The following is a 12,795-nucleotide window of genomic DNA, read 5'->3' on the forward strand; positions in this document are numbered from 1 at the left end:
TAAGATTCGGCTCTGCAGTTAGCGGTAAGTTGATCTCTGTATCTGCTGCAGCTTGCGCTCGGAGACAAGACGAGTCTGAATCTAATAGGAGGAGGACTTGCTTCACGTGGTCACCTTGGCGGACGAACGTGTTATGAGTAAAGAGCTGAGTGACAGGCGGCGACACAATTTGAATGTTCTGTCAAAGAAGTACCGCTAGGCATTGCTTAACTTATCTAGTTGTTCACCCGTCGCAAAGACCAGGTACTGCCAGTCACGATTTTCGACTTCTGCTCGAAGGAGGCCCTCAGAGATGCTGGATTCGTCGATAGTAAAGTCGAGGTCAACCGGATCTTGTGGTCTTTTCGCATGGGTTCGGCAAAGTAAGCAAAGCAGCATTGGCCCAATGCTGGTCGGAATAAGTTGTCTGTTGCTTTTCGTCGGATGGATGTAGTCAACTTGGCGATTTTCGGGGGTCCAATTTCCCCTGCGTGGTTGTGGTTGACTCCTCTGGCTTCACAGAGCCAGAGGGCTTCGTCAGAGCAAAAGTTTCGCTCTGACGAAGGGCTAACGCTCGAAACGTCACCTTTGAAACTCTACGGAGGCCAATTTGCATTATGAACTCAGTTGATAAAATAAAAAATTCACCAGTATAACCTCTTATAATCTCATTTAAAATAATAAATGTCTAAAGAAGAAGTAAAGCGTTCGACTACAGGTAACATCTCATGATAGTCGAAATTGTGACAGCTGTAATTACATCATCGTCACCGTTAAATCCGCTACCGAAAGAACTATCTTCTTTTTGAAAGTAAAATGCAATTATATCAAAGAATTTGAATATATGAGAGGTATATATGCGTACTGCGGATTCATGTAATGTATGAAAGCGTTCCTCACAGTCATGAAGCCTACTTATATATCTAGTAAGTGGAAATAGGGCCTGAAAAAAATTCAGGCCCGTACGGTGTTTGAACCCATGACCTTTGCGATAACGGTACAGTGCTCTACCAAGTGAGCTAACAAGCCAAGTGGGAGCTTGTCAGTATGTTGGTTCGTATTAAACCCGTCAAAGTCACTTATTTCTTAACTGACTTTTTTAAGGTACTGCGGCAGTAAACAAGTTCGTGGAAATCTCGTTTAAAATAATAAATGTCGAAAGGAGAAGTAGAGCGTTCTGTTACGGGTAACATCTCATGAGAGCCAAAATTGTGACAGCTGTAATGACATCAATGTTAAATCCGCTTCCGAAAAAAGTATTTCCTTCTTGAAATTAAGATTCCCTTATATCTTAACTGACTTGTTTTAAGGTACTGCGGCAGTAGGCAACTTGGTAGAACTTCGTAGAACTGCTTTGACATCCATAAAACAAGTGTGAACAAAAACTGATTGAATAAGATAATGCCAACTCACGATTGCCCTAACAAACTGACCTAATCCAGTTATTTACATCATCTATATTTCAGTGGCTGGTATTATAAAGTTGTGTTTTGACACTCTTTTCATAAGGCAACTCTTCTTTATTGGACTCGGCGATTTTTTTAAGAAAAACTGTTTCATAATAAGCATTTTAACATGACCAGAGGCGTAGTTCTGTTTGTGAGCATCATCCTGGCTCTTAGGTAAGTGTTGAGAGAAGTAATGATATAAAACATAAACAAAAACCTGTACGATCCTGACGCTATCTTTTTTTTCCACCGGAGGATGGGAAGGAGCGCTGCCAGAAAGCATTCTGGGAAATATAACTTGGGAAGAAAGACACCTATTTATCACGATGGAGCGCAGCAAAACTTGATAAAAAAGCAATCAAGTAAGCTTACGAAAGGGATTAACTTTCACAAGGTCGCTGAACGTAAGAGAACAATACGAATATCGTCAAACTGACTGGTTGTAGAAATAACAGTGTTTATGTCTATTCGGCAAAATTGCCGATTTTATTCAGGAAGAAAAAGGTTCAAATCTTTTAAATTACTTGTTACATGCCAATTAAAATAGCTTCTTCACAAGCACGCTTGGTAATTGAATATACAGGTTCATACGTGATTAGAATAGCTTTGTGCCCGAGAAGTCTTAAGTTTTACATCTCCCAACTTTTGTTTCCCCTTTGTGGATCCACATGATTGATTGAATTCATTCTTGCCAATCTCCCTGAGCATGCTCGTCGTTCCACCGCTGTGTTGGAGTAACCCGATTGCAGGTATTGACCTTCAATCGCTGACAAGATCCAGTCGCGTGGTAACTATACGGGGAAATTTTTAAACTGGAAAGATCTTTGTAACACATTCTCTTCTCCTTGTGCTCCCAGCTCCAAACTATCTGACAGGGTCAGATGACGTACCTGCTGGAATGACCAACGTGAAGCAACCTGGAGGTTCCTTAACTGCTGCGGTTGGAGATGGAAGAAAGGACGACACAAATGCCATAAAGGCCATCATTAAACACGTAGAAGGTTCCACAAACAACAAGGTTTTCTTTCCTCGTGGTGAGTATCTGGTCAGTGGTGATATTGCTATAACTGGCTCAGTGGAACTGCATGGAACCCAGAGCGGTGTTGCTGTTATCAAGGCGTCGACTCCATACACCATAAGAATACACAATTCCTCACCAGTAAAGAGTGTTTTACTGATATATCTGTATTTTGACGGAGTTCTTGTAGTATTCGAGGGTCAAAACCAAGGGCCATCATCTACAAGTCATATTATAATACAGAGCTGTGTATTCTTCTCATCGGTAAGTCCATCTGCAAGCAACGGACAGAAGCGACAATTAGAAATGAAAGAGCTTGGAAACAGTGGTGTTTACAAAAACGTCTTTTTACGTGATTCAGGTGCATATGGAGTTGCTTCCAGATTTAGTGGTACTGTGAACGTTTCGGTAACCGACAACGTATGTGGTCTCGAGTTAAGTAAATTAGACTGGTTGTCTTCCAAAGTTGAGCCAGTATCCCATTGGCGAGATCAAAAAGAGAAATTAGAGTTCCTTAGGACTCGTTACAATCTTAAATCTGACCAAGGCTACTTTAAAAGTTGTCTTTATGACCAGTGCGACAAAAGAATGAAAATAGCGGAAAACATATTCAACGGTAGTCCCAATACCGGCCAACACAGAGACCACGCCATGTACCTTAAAGGCTTTGATCACATGGAAGTGACAGGTAACTACGTCAGAGGCTGGCCTGCGAATGTAACAGGTGGCATCAAAGCGCGAAATGGAAAAGATCTTTGGCTTACTCGTAATTACGTCGATGACACAGGAATTCTGTTGTATTCGCATAGAAAACGCAAGGCCTGTCTTTACGATGGTCTCAAGAATGTAGTCATCTACGGGAATCACCTCGTTCAACGAACAAGCCCAGGCGAACGAGAAAGCAGTTTAAGCTACTATGAGCCCCACTCGGTGGGAAAGGATGAGAATATCAAGTACTCTGCTAACGTATTTGAGATCGTTGGTTTTAGTCACCCTACTCAGTACACATGCATTTGGCTGACCAATGGCGATCCGTCTCAACATCACGTGTACAGAGACAACGTGTATTATGGGACTTCGACGCCAGTGAAGCTTCAAGCGGACGCAGGTACTCCATCATGTGAGACAAAGGATATCGACCAGGAAATCAAAAATGCGTACAACTATTCTGCATACAAACTGGACATTCCACCTTACTAAACTAAGTACTTGCATGCAATATCGGAAAAGTTGTAAAAATTAACGCTTAACACCCTAGTATCAGTATACACATTCTCTACGGCGCAAGAGACTTCTTTTACTGCCTGCAGGTATAAATTACAAAGTCGTCTTCGTTGCCATAACTTCGTCTCATTTATCATTTGATGGCGTGCTATTTATATATGTTTTTTTTTCGCAAAAAATGTCTTCGCAGAAAATTCATCCCGTAGGGCTTGTTATGGTACATTAAGGATCAACTGCCAACACTACTTACAAATAAAGATTCTTCCATGTCACTGATATCTCCTGTGTAGCCATTACACATATATCCCATGGAAATTACCTATTTAATTCCAGGAGACCGCAATTAAAAGAGTCTACCAGTTTACTGTATTAGTGAAACATACTTCAAAAATTAGCTCTCCCTTCCCATAACTATGGTATGTTCTGAAGGAGAAAGGGATTTGACGTATATTCGGCTGATCTCCGCGGCCTTAGAGTTACTCTGGCTCGTAACGGGTAGTTCTGATGTTTCTTTTCCCTTGATGGGGCGATAAGGCTTCGAGGAAGGGGGAGGAGGAGAGGTATTTGGGGTGGGTTACCTTTTGCTGGGTATATTCTGCTTGCCTCACAGGTCCCCTCCTCCATTATCTTCTATTCTGTGGCCAATTATAAACCTCAGATCATCTTAGTCACTTTTGGTGAAACAGTGACAACTTTCAACTACAAATCATTCTCATTTTCAAATCCCAACTTAACACAATTTTCTTATCGCCATAATCCCATAAATACGTGCGACCCCATTCTAGTAACTCTATTAAAGATATAACCCATGATATTGAAATCAGACGCGAAACTGTGACCCCACCCAGCAGCACATTCACATTAGCCTTTCACTGTAGGACGTACCCGTCTCCCCCGGGTTAAGCTTACCAGCTATTACAAGGATCTTTTAGAGTAGATTTGGAAAGGCGAAATGGATCGGAAACGAACCAGAAGAAAAAGACGAGGAAGATTTAAGAAGCTACTGAACAGGGTTACGGAACTGGAGGAAAGCGTGAAGGAACTAGAAGAATGCATAGATAAAATTCATTATTGAATACCTAATAAACTTGAAACCTTTTGTAGTTGAAAAAAAGATTTTTTCAAAGAAATAGCGATTAGGATGGATTTCTAAATTCTTCACCACGGCGCACATTTAGAGATAAAGTTGAGTAAGAAAAGTGTTGACATAAGAAAAAGTTGAGTGCAACTTAGCTGTTTAAATTCACTTCTCTGCGGTTTTTGAAAATTGAGACCAAGTCTTCCGTTAATTATTTGACCTTTTATTTAAAGCGTAACTTCACTAGAGTGATTCATAGACCAATGTCATAGCTTATTTTCAGCTTGCTCGCTGATCAAACAAATGACAGAGCGGCTCACTGCTGCGGAGGGAGAGATTGAAGAGCTGAAGAAAGAAGCACGTTAATATTGCTAGTAGATTCCGAACGCTTCCAAAGGTCCAAGATGACTCGAACCCTCTCTAACTCAAATGCCGCGTGACCTTTAACCAAAATCGAACTCCAGGAGTTTTATCATTCATACCCTGACTTTGTTTTCATCCCTGTAACTCGTGAACCCTTGATGACTAAAGCTTCCCGCTAACTCCAAACAAGTCTTTCCTTGTCAGGACATTTTCTGCAATACCTCAAACCATGTTTGTCATTTTATACTTATGGCGAAGTTGTAGATTACTTGTCTATCCTAAATTACGCAAAACAACTATTGGCCCAAAGCAAGTCTCGCTGGTCTTCTCTCCTAATTTTCATCAATTTGAGCCGTCGTAGGTCATGGCAGACACTCACAGAGGCATCTCATTCTTAAGCAACAAAATGCCGGTCAGTACCCAACGGTTACCACGAATTCCAAATCCTTTTCGTTTACCCAGGCATGATTGATATGTGTCGAAACGTCTAACGAACTGAAAACGTCTCTACGCGTCACAAGTTTCGCAGACTCACATGTAAAATCATAACTACGTTGTGATAAAATCGAAAAAAAATATAAGCGACGCTTTTAAATGCCCAGGTTTAAACTGAAGTAAAAAGGTTAGGCTTTTTATTTGGCTACCGACCCTCCTTCAACAGGAGCACAAAAATGTTTTTAAACCACAAAAGTGAATTTATCTTGCGAATGTTGACTTTCAAATATGTTGAAATGCGTGCTGAGAGGTTTTAAGCGTTTTAAGTGAAAAGTAGAACACCACTTTTTTAAAAAAAAAAACCGCCGCTTTAATAAATGTACACTGTTGCTATGGATTGACAAGTGAGTTTGTGACATGCGGAGACGTTTTTTTTTTTTTAATTAGAGTGCGAACGCTACAAAGCTCTGGACAGCGCTGACAAGAAGAATACCTACAGTGGGGCCAATGAATGTGACAGCGAAATCCCCGTGGAAGGTGCGTGGTACCGTTTCACCGGGCAGGCTCAAAGATGCCAGAGTCACTACCAGGTTCATAGATGCATGGCACGATAGCAGCAGGGTGGCTGAATGGAGAACATCCTTCTGTTGGCGAGGGAAAGGTGCACTGGTCATACTTTTTTCAAGAAAAATAATTTTTTTTCTTAATTGATCATACAAAAATTAACCTCCACCTGGCGTGGGATTAAGCTCGGTATTTGTCCGCGGATGATGTTGAAGGACAAATATACCTGTACATTTCTTATTCAAATGAATGCATTTGCTCTCTCTTTCTCTTTTCCTTCATTGCTGTGCGCGGAAGAAAACGATCACATATCAAAAACGGATGCTGATTTCCACCGCGACTTCATTCACAAACAAATTTATCCCTTCTACTGAAACAAAAGCAAGATACTCTCCCGCTAACAAATTGTATTGTAAGCATTGTTTAAAAATTGGAGAATATCATAGGGGGAATATCCCCATCCAGGTTTAGGAGGGCACATTCGATCCCGCGACACATTTTAACCAATCGTGCGCTAGGGAGGAAAGTTCACAACACACAACTTCTTCAAATGCAAAACAAAAATTTGTCAAAAGGGCTACCAAAGTGAGTTCATTTTATACAAGTGTGTACTTGTGACAACGCAGGCTTCATCCAGTTATACAAGAAAAAACTGAGCGTTTTCAATCTATTCAGTTTGCAAACAATCTCTAACCACAGCATAACATTTATCTTAGTTCAAACATAACACTATATTTGTGATGAATAGACTTTTCCTTATTCATGATTGTTTTTTTTTTTCTGGTTTAGGTAAACAGAATAGTCTGTTTCAACCGGTCGAACAGCATTTGCCAGTGGTCAACTGATATTGAAGTACGAAACTGCGACTCGTTCTTTGTATACAAACTGGTCAAACCGATCGATTGCCAACTCCGATATTGTGGCAGTGACTAGAGGTTGATGGGAATCTAAAACTGTGGCGTCTCAATCAGATATACCAGAAATTTACAGGGGAAAGGGAATGTAGATATCAGCTTTCGTGCTTGATTTTAGTCCGTAGCAAGTCCTTTCTGTAATGTGTACTTGAATTATTAAAAAAGGAAACAAAGGACTCATTATTGGTAGTATATATCTGGAAAAAGTGTTTAATAAAGGTTTTCGGCAATTACGATTGATTGTACTGAGTTTAAATTTCAGCATGTATCTAATCTGGATTCACCTAATTCAGTAAATGTCACTGGGTCACGCAGCGGGACAGGTAAATGTCACGAAATAGCTTCGCTGTTAGGAAAAAACTTTGTTGCTTTTATTAACAATAACAATCCTTTTCAGTACAATAATAGAATGTCACTTAGCTGTTGACTTTTCATTAATCAGTTAACTTCTAATTCTTGGGCCAAATATCAGTTACTTGAACTACTTTTTTTTTGGTTAATTGTCAGTTAACTGTTAACCCCATTAGCTCCCTCTGCTAATGCTTCCATGATGGAGATCAGAAAATTAAACGTAATAACAGGAACAAAATTGAATAATTTCAGCCTTGCGTGACAAATGCTTGAGTGTATTACATCTACACCAGTAACAGATTCCTCACCTTCTTCAAAGTCTTCGGCAAAGAACATTTGACCTACAGGTAAAAATGATTGAATTGTCCTCTTTTTAGTCCACAATGAAGCTCAATTTTACCCTTGAACTTTCTTAAAACTTAAATGTGTTTGAATGTGCAAAGAAAACAGACGCCCTCTGCTAGCTTACGAAAAGTTTTTTTGTAAACAATTTCGTCATGGGAAATGGATGACAGCTTGAAACGAATGCAGGGATAACAACCAATCTTTCGTAGTTAGCTATGGAAGGTTGCATGTAGCCCGCGAACTCGACGGTTATCCCCTTTCTTCGCTCCTGAGAATTGAAAACCACAGATAAGTCTGCGTTCCCAGACTGATATATGAGGTAGAAAAGTATCATGATGATGATAAAAGAATAATAAGAATGAAAATAACAATAATAGTAATAATGAGTACAATATTTACGGGAAATGAGAACATAAAACCGCTGACCGTATAGTGTGGTTTCGTCGCCTAAACAGGAGGGAGACAAGGGAGACACGTGACTGTGTCTGGACAACATTTGAACACATATCCTAACGGTGTGCAGATCGATTCGTCCTGTCCTTGGCTATCTACAAGTAGTATTTAACTTATAAATGTCAGGGTAAGCTAGATTTTTTTAAAGGAAACTTCCGTTACTCAGTTCATACCTCGTCTTACACGAACATGCGGCGGCAACACATAGATGTTATAGAGTATTGTGTTGGACTTCAAACATGATGATTCCTCAGCAGCTTTCGAAATACACTTTGAAGTCATTTGAAATATCTGTGTAATGCCTCTTTGAATGTTTTTCAGTTTGTGTGTCCTAATTGTAGGTTAAAGGTCCCTGAAGTTTTGGGAGGAAGAGATTTTATCGAATTGTGGCGGTTGGAACTCTTGGGACGCAAATTGATAACATCAGATACCACGCTTTTCAGGATCAATGCTTCCTAAAGGTTTGCGAACCACTGTCGTTACGATATTGTTGTTAAAGTTTCAAACCTACTGTAATTTTAGTGCACTATTCAGACCAAGCTTCCTTTATTTAAAGATATTTTGATGGTTTCGCCGATTTCGGGAGCTATGGTTTCTTTGAGGTGGACAGTTGCATGAGCGCCACAAACCAACCCTCTGAATTTGCCGAAAGTCTCATTTTTTTAGATTTTCTGTCGTTGGCGTACGTGTTCGCGAGATCACTCTTTGAGAACGATGAACAAAAAGGGGTTGATAGTCTGTTGTTTGGTTCGCTGCTCAGGACATTTAATCGGTTTGTAGGTTGCTACAGAAGCAGTTTTCACGAAACTTTGTCTGAAATGAACCTCATGTACCGTGGCTACAACCTGCTACAAAGTAACACTGATGTATATACAGTAACAAAGGACAGAAAATCGTACGACTTCATCGCAATAAGTCCTGAGGTTTGGTTTTTGTAAAGAATTAACCTCTATTTTGAAAATATCGGCCGTTTTATACTGTTGTTGTTATCGAACTTTTCGCGGTAAGATCTGCCAGTTAGAAAATGGGTCAAGCGCTAACAAAGCTCCCTGAGTATTTCCTATTTCGTATGGCGAGTGTGGCAGTGATTTAGTCGCCTGTCTTACCTTCTTTTCCAACGAAACTCTCTCAAGGTTAAAAACCAATTATTTCTTCATGTATTTCGTTGGTCAATGAATAAATTTGTATTAGCTTTTGTCGTTCTAATCACTCAGACTCGACTCGCGTGTGATGTTACATACAGTCAAATAACTAACAGCAATAGTTACTTGCAAGGCAATCCTTAGATGTCATTTGAAAAACAATAAGATATTTTATTAAAAATGGTCATAAATAGTTCAAAAATTAATTTGAAATGGGCAAAAATATAGGGCAAACAACATACAAAGAGAGACATCTAATAGAACTTCTTAAGTAAAACAACTGGAATTTCCCACTTTCAACTGTGAAACAAATAATTCCTTTTCATCAATTTAAACCAATGGTTGTATCAAGTGTTGGAAAAACATTAACATTACCTGGTAGTTCTCAGGTGCCACTGGTGACAAAAACCATTGTGTTTTAAATTATTTGAAAATTAACGTGAATTTTTTGTCAATGAATATACTTCTAACAACGTGCATAGAATGCAGCTAACTGAACTTTTAGAGTAAAACAAAATGAGAAATTCAAAGGCCTATTTACATTTTGGAAAGTAGTTATAATTACTATCAGCTTATGAAGAGAATTGTTGATGATTTACACTGATTTGATCACCCCTTTGGCATTTTTGTCATTGACTACGACAGTGTTGCTATTTTTCTGACTGCAATCAGCATGCAATTCCTCTACTTTCCAATGCAGTTATTTTACCGCTACAATTTTCTTATTATGAACTTACAGCTAACCCGATGTTTGATATTAGACACAAAAACGCGCCTAGAAGTATTCGAGACCTGTTTCAAGACATTTCTAATATTCACCCCTATAATACCTGATCCTCTGCTTTGCACAACTTCTATACACAAAGCTCTAGGCTCTCTATTCAATTGAACTCATTTTCTAGAATTGAAACAAAAATTTGGAATGCGATGCCTCTTACATTAAGGAATCTCTCAAAATATGACTTTAAGAGAAAAATCAAAAGAGTACTTTTCAATATTCTGTCTTCGTAAGACTCCTATCTCGACATATGATTTTTGTATTTTTGTAGTATCTTTGTTTTTATACCTACTCTTTTTAATTAACTTCCTGATTTCTGTAAACCTGTACACTTACTCTCTCTAATTAATTTCCTGATTTCTGTAAACTTGTATACCAACTTTCTTTCTTAGTTAAGACATGACCCACCTAGATTAGCTAGCTACCTGTGGGCATGTCCAATTTGTTAAAATAGTCATTAGAAATTAGAATAAAAAAAGGTTGTTATTGTTGTTGTTGTGTTGCTTCGACAGGAAGCAACACAACAACAAACTCTTTCACAATTTCCCCATCCTGTTCTGTTTGATAATATACAGTTGTTTAGTTGTATTGTCAATTATATTTAGGGAAGTCGTGTCTTTTCCAGCGATGTTAAAAATGCTGGCCATTATTTTACAGTGACATTTGGTCTCCAGTTGCATTAGGCCACACTCGGAACATTAATTTTGAGGATTTTGTCACCATCTATGACTTTTGAGTGGCACTTGCATGTTGTGGGTTCAATAATATTGAACTTGGGTAATTCCTTCTGGTGGGAATTGCAGCTTCAACTGTTGTTTTTTCTCTACTACAACATCTTCTCAATCTATCTTTAATCTGTCAGCCTCATTTATTGTGTTGTTTTTCATTAAAGTTAAATAGTTTGCGCCTTTGAATTCTTTAATGGTAACATTTGATGTTTTGTAATATAGCCCTGATTTCAGTTTACTTGTGTCCTTTTTCCACAAGACCAGCTGTAGAGATCCACTGTTATCTATAAACAGAACTTCTTGTTTCTAAGTCAATTTTTTTCTGTGAACATTCAGTTTCCGCAGTGCTATCAAATAAAATATGGCCAGCAATGTTGACTGGGGTATTGTTTTCTCGACCTTGAATTTCCTCTTCTGAGCTGTCTGTTGCTACCATGGTTTCTTCATTTATTTGCTGGAGGTCAAAATCCATCTCACTTTGATGGAAAGCTTGAATTTTTTTCTTGTGTTGAAAATCAATTCTTCCTTTCTGCCATCCTATGGTTTTTCTTTAGTTGGAACTTCTGTATTTTAACAGATTGTGAAGACTCGAATTGGGGGCTTGAGCACTGAATGCTTCTCTGGGGAGAAGTAGATAGCACTATTTACTTTAGTGTTTGTTTGGAAATTTAGTGAAAAATATTGGTTCTTGTTTTGGCTGGTCTTTATAGGCAACAGGTTATGTAAATAACCAACCATGCTTTGTTCTGAAATAAAAGGACAAAATTATTGCTGATAAAATAGTCGGAATCCAAGGTAATTTCGAGCAAGGCTTCACTTGTGTAAACATAACCTTTACAAGATGGTGGACAATGCACAGCACATTCAGGACTTGAACCAGTCCCTTGGTACACAGCCGTGCATATTGCGACAGAGGTGTTACTGGTTAGATCAAAAGCATCGAATACTTTAAGTATTTATTTATTTATTACAATTTATGGCATACAAAAAACAGAAGCCAAGGGATGAAATGCAAAAGAGTCAAAGATCCCATATTAGAGCAGATCACCAATGATCATCTGGGGCTCTATTTTTCTAATTACATTAAAAATTGTTTCATCTTCGCACGCTCACTTTGGAGGTTGGTTGGCTGCATCTTGATATGCTTTAAAGTGTCAGCGTGATGCTGTTAGTGAGTTTCATAGGCACTGATTAATACTTGGCTGTGTAGCTGTGTGATGCAGTTCCAGTCAAGGCCTACAAATTGACCCTTGTTCACCATAGAGTCTCAGTAGCTCAGAGGTTAGAGCATTTGAATAGATCAGGGAGGGTTGTGGGTTCAAGTCTCGGGCTCGGATTTTTTCTAATTACATTAAAAATTGTTTCATCTTCACATGCTCACTTTGGAGGTTGGTTGGCCGCATCTTGATATGCTTTAATGTGACAGCATGATGCTGTTAGTGAGTTTCATCGGCGCTCATCAATACTTGACTGTGTAACCGCACAATGCAGGTCCAGTCAAGGCCCACAAATTGACCCTCGCTCACCATAATCTCCAGTAGCTCAGTGGTTAGAGCATCTGACTAGATCACAGAGGGTCGTGGGTTCAAGTCCCTTCTGGGGCTTCGATTTTTTCATATCACCAGTGGTACTTGAATGAAAATAATGATGCAAATTAAAATATGGTAGTAATAAATATAAATATTAAACAATAAATGCATTAATTAAGAGAATGAACTAATCCCTGAATTAAGACTTTAAAGAATTTACAGTTGTTGCCTCACAAATGGAAAGGGGAAGGGAGGTCCATGTTCCCACAACTCTATGAAAATAATGTTTTTTAGGAACATTCCTTCTTGCATGTCTTGTCTTTAGAGTTAACTTATCCTTACGTGTCTAAATGAATAGTGATCAATAATAGTAGATAATACTGTGCCAATTTTTTCACTGGATTGATATGGTACAAGTTGTGAGAGGTCATGGTGGATTCATATAG

At 38.9% G+C, this 12,795-nt stretch overlaps 1 protein-coding gene and 1 long non-coding RNA gene across 5 annotated transcripts; both read left to right on the top strand.

Annotated features, from left to right (window-relative positions):
* The first annotated feature begins 757 nt into the window (after positions 1-757).
* Positions 758-3,945, top strand: LOC148725341 (uncharacterized). Of its 3 annotated transcripts, none has more exons than XM_088731867.1 (3): positions 758-1,601; positions 1,683-1,831; positions 2,285-3,945. In XM_088731867.1, the coding sequence occupies exons 1-3, from the start codon at positions 1,555-1,557 to the stop codon at positions 3,643-3,645; spliced, it is 1,557 nt and encodes a 518-aa protein (XP_088587993.1). In that variant the 5' UTR covers positions 758-1,554; the 3' UTR covers positions 3,646-3,945. The 3 variants fall into 3 exon arrangements, with proteins under 3 accessions (XP_088587993.1, XP_088587994.1, XP_088587995.1); XM_088731868.1 differs by having other exon boundaries at positions 1,683-1,789; XM_088731869.1 differs by lacking the exon at positions 1,683-1,831.
* Positions 3,946-8,176: 4,231 nt separating this feature from the next.
* On the top strand, positions 8,177-9,367 carry LOC148725342 (uncharacterized). Of its 2 annotated transcripts, none has more exons than XR_015990854.1 (3): positions 8,177-8,299; positions 8,514-8,633; positions 8,933-9,367. It is a non-coding gene; the product is annotated as an uncharacterized LOC148725342 (long non-coding RNA). The 2 variants fall into 2 exon arrangements; XR_015990853.1 differs by having other exon boundaries at positions 8,953-9,367.
* The last annotated feature ends 3,428 nt before the right edge of the window (positions 9,368-12,795 follow it).

Source organism: Stylophora pistillata, chromosome 8, assembly GCF_964205215.1.
Source record: "Stylophora pistillata chromosome 8, jaStyPist1.2, whole genome shotgun sequence".
NCBI lineage: Eukaryota > Metazoa > Cnidaria > Anthozoa > Scleractinia > Pocilloporidae > Stylophora > Stylophora pistillata.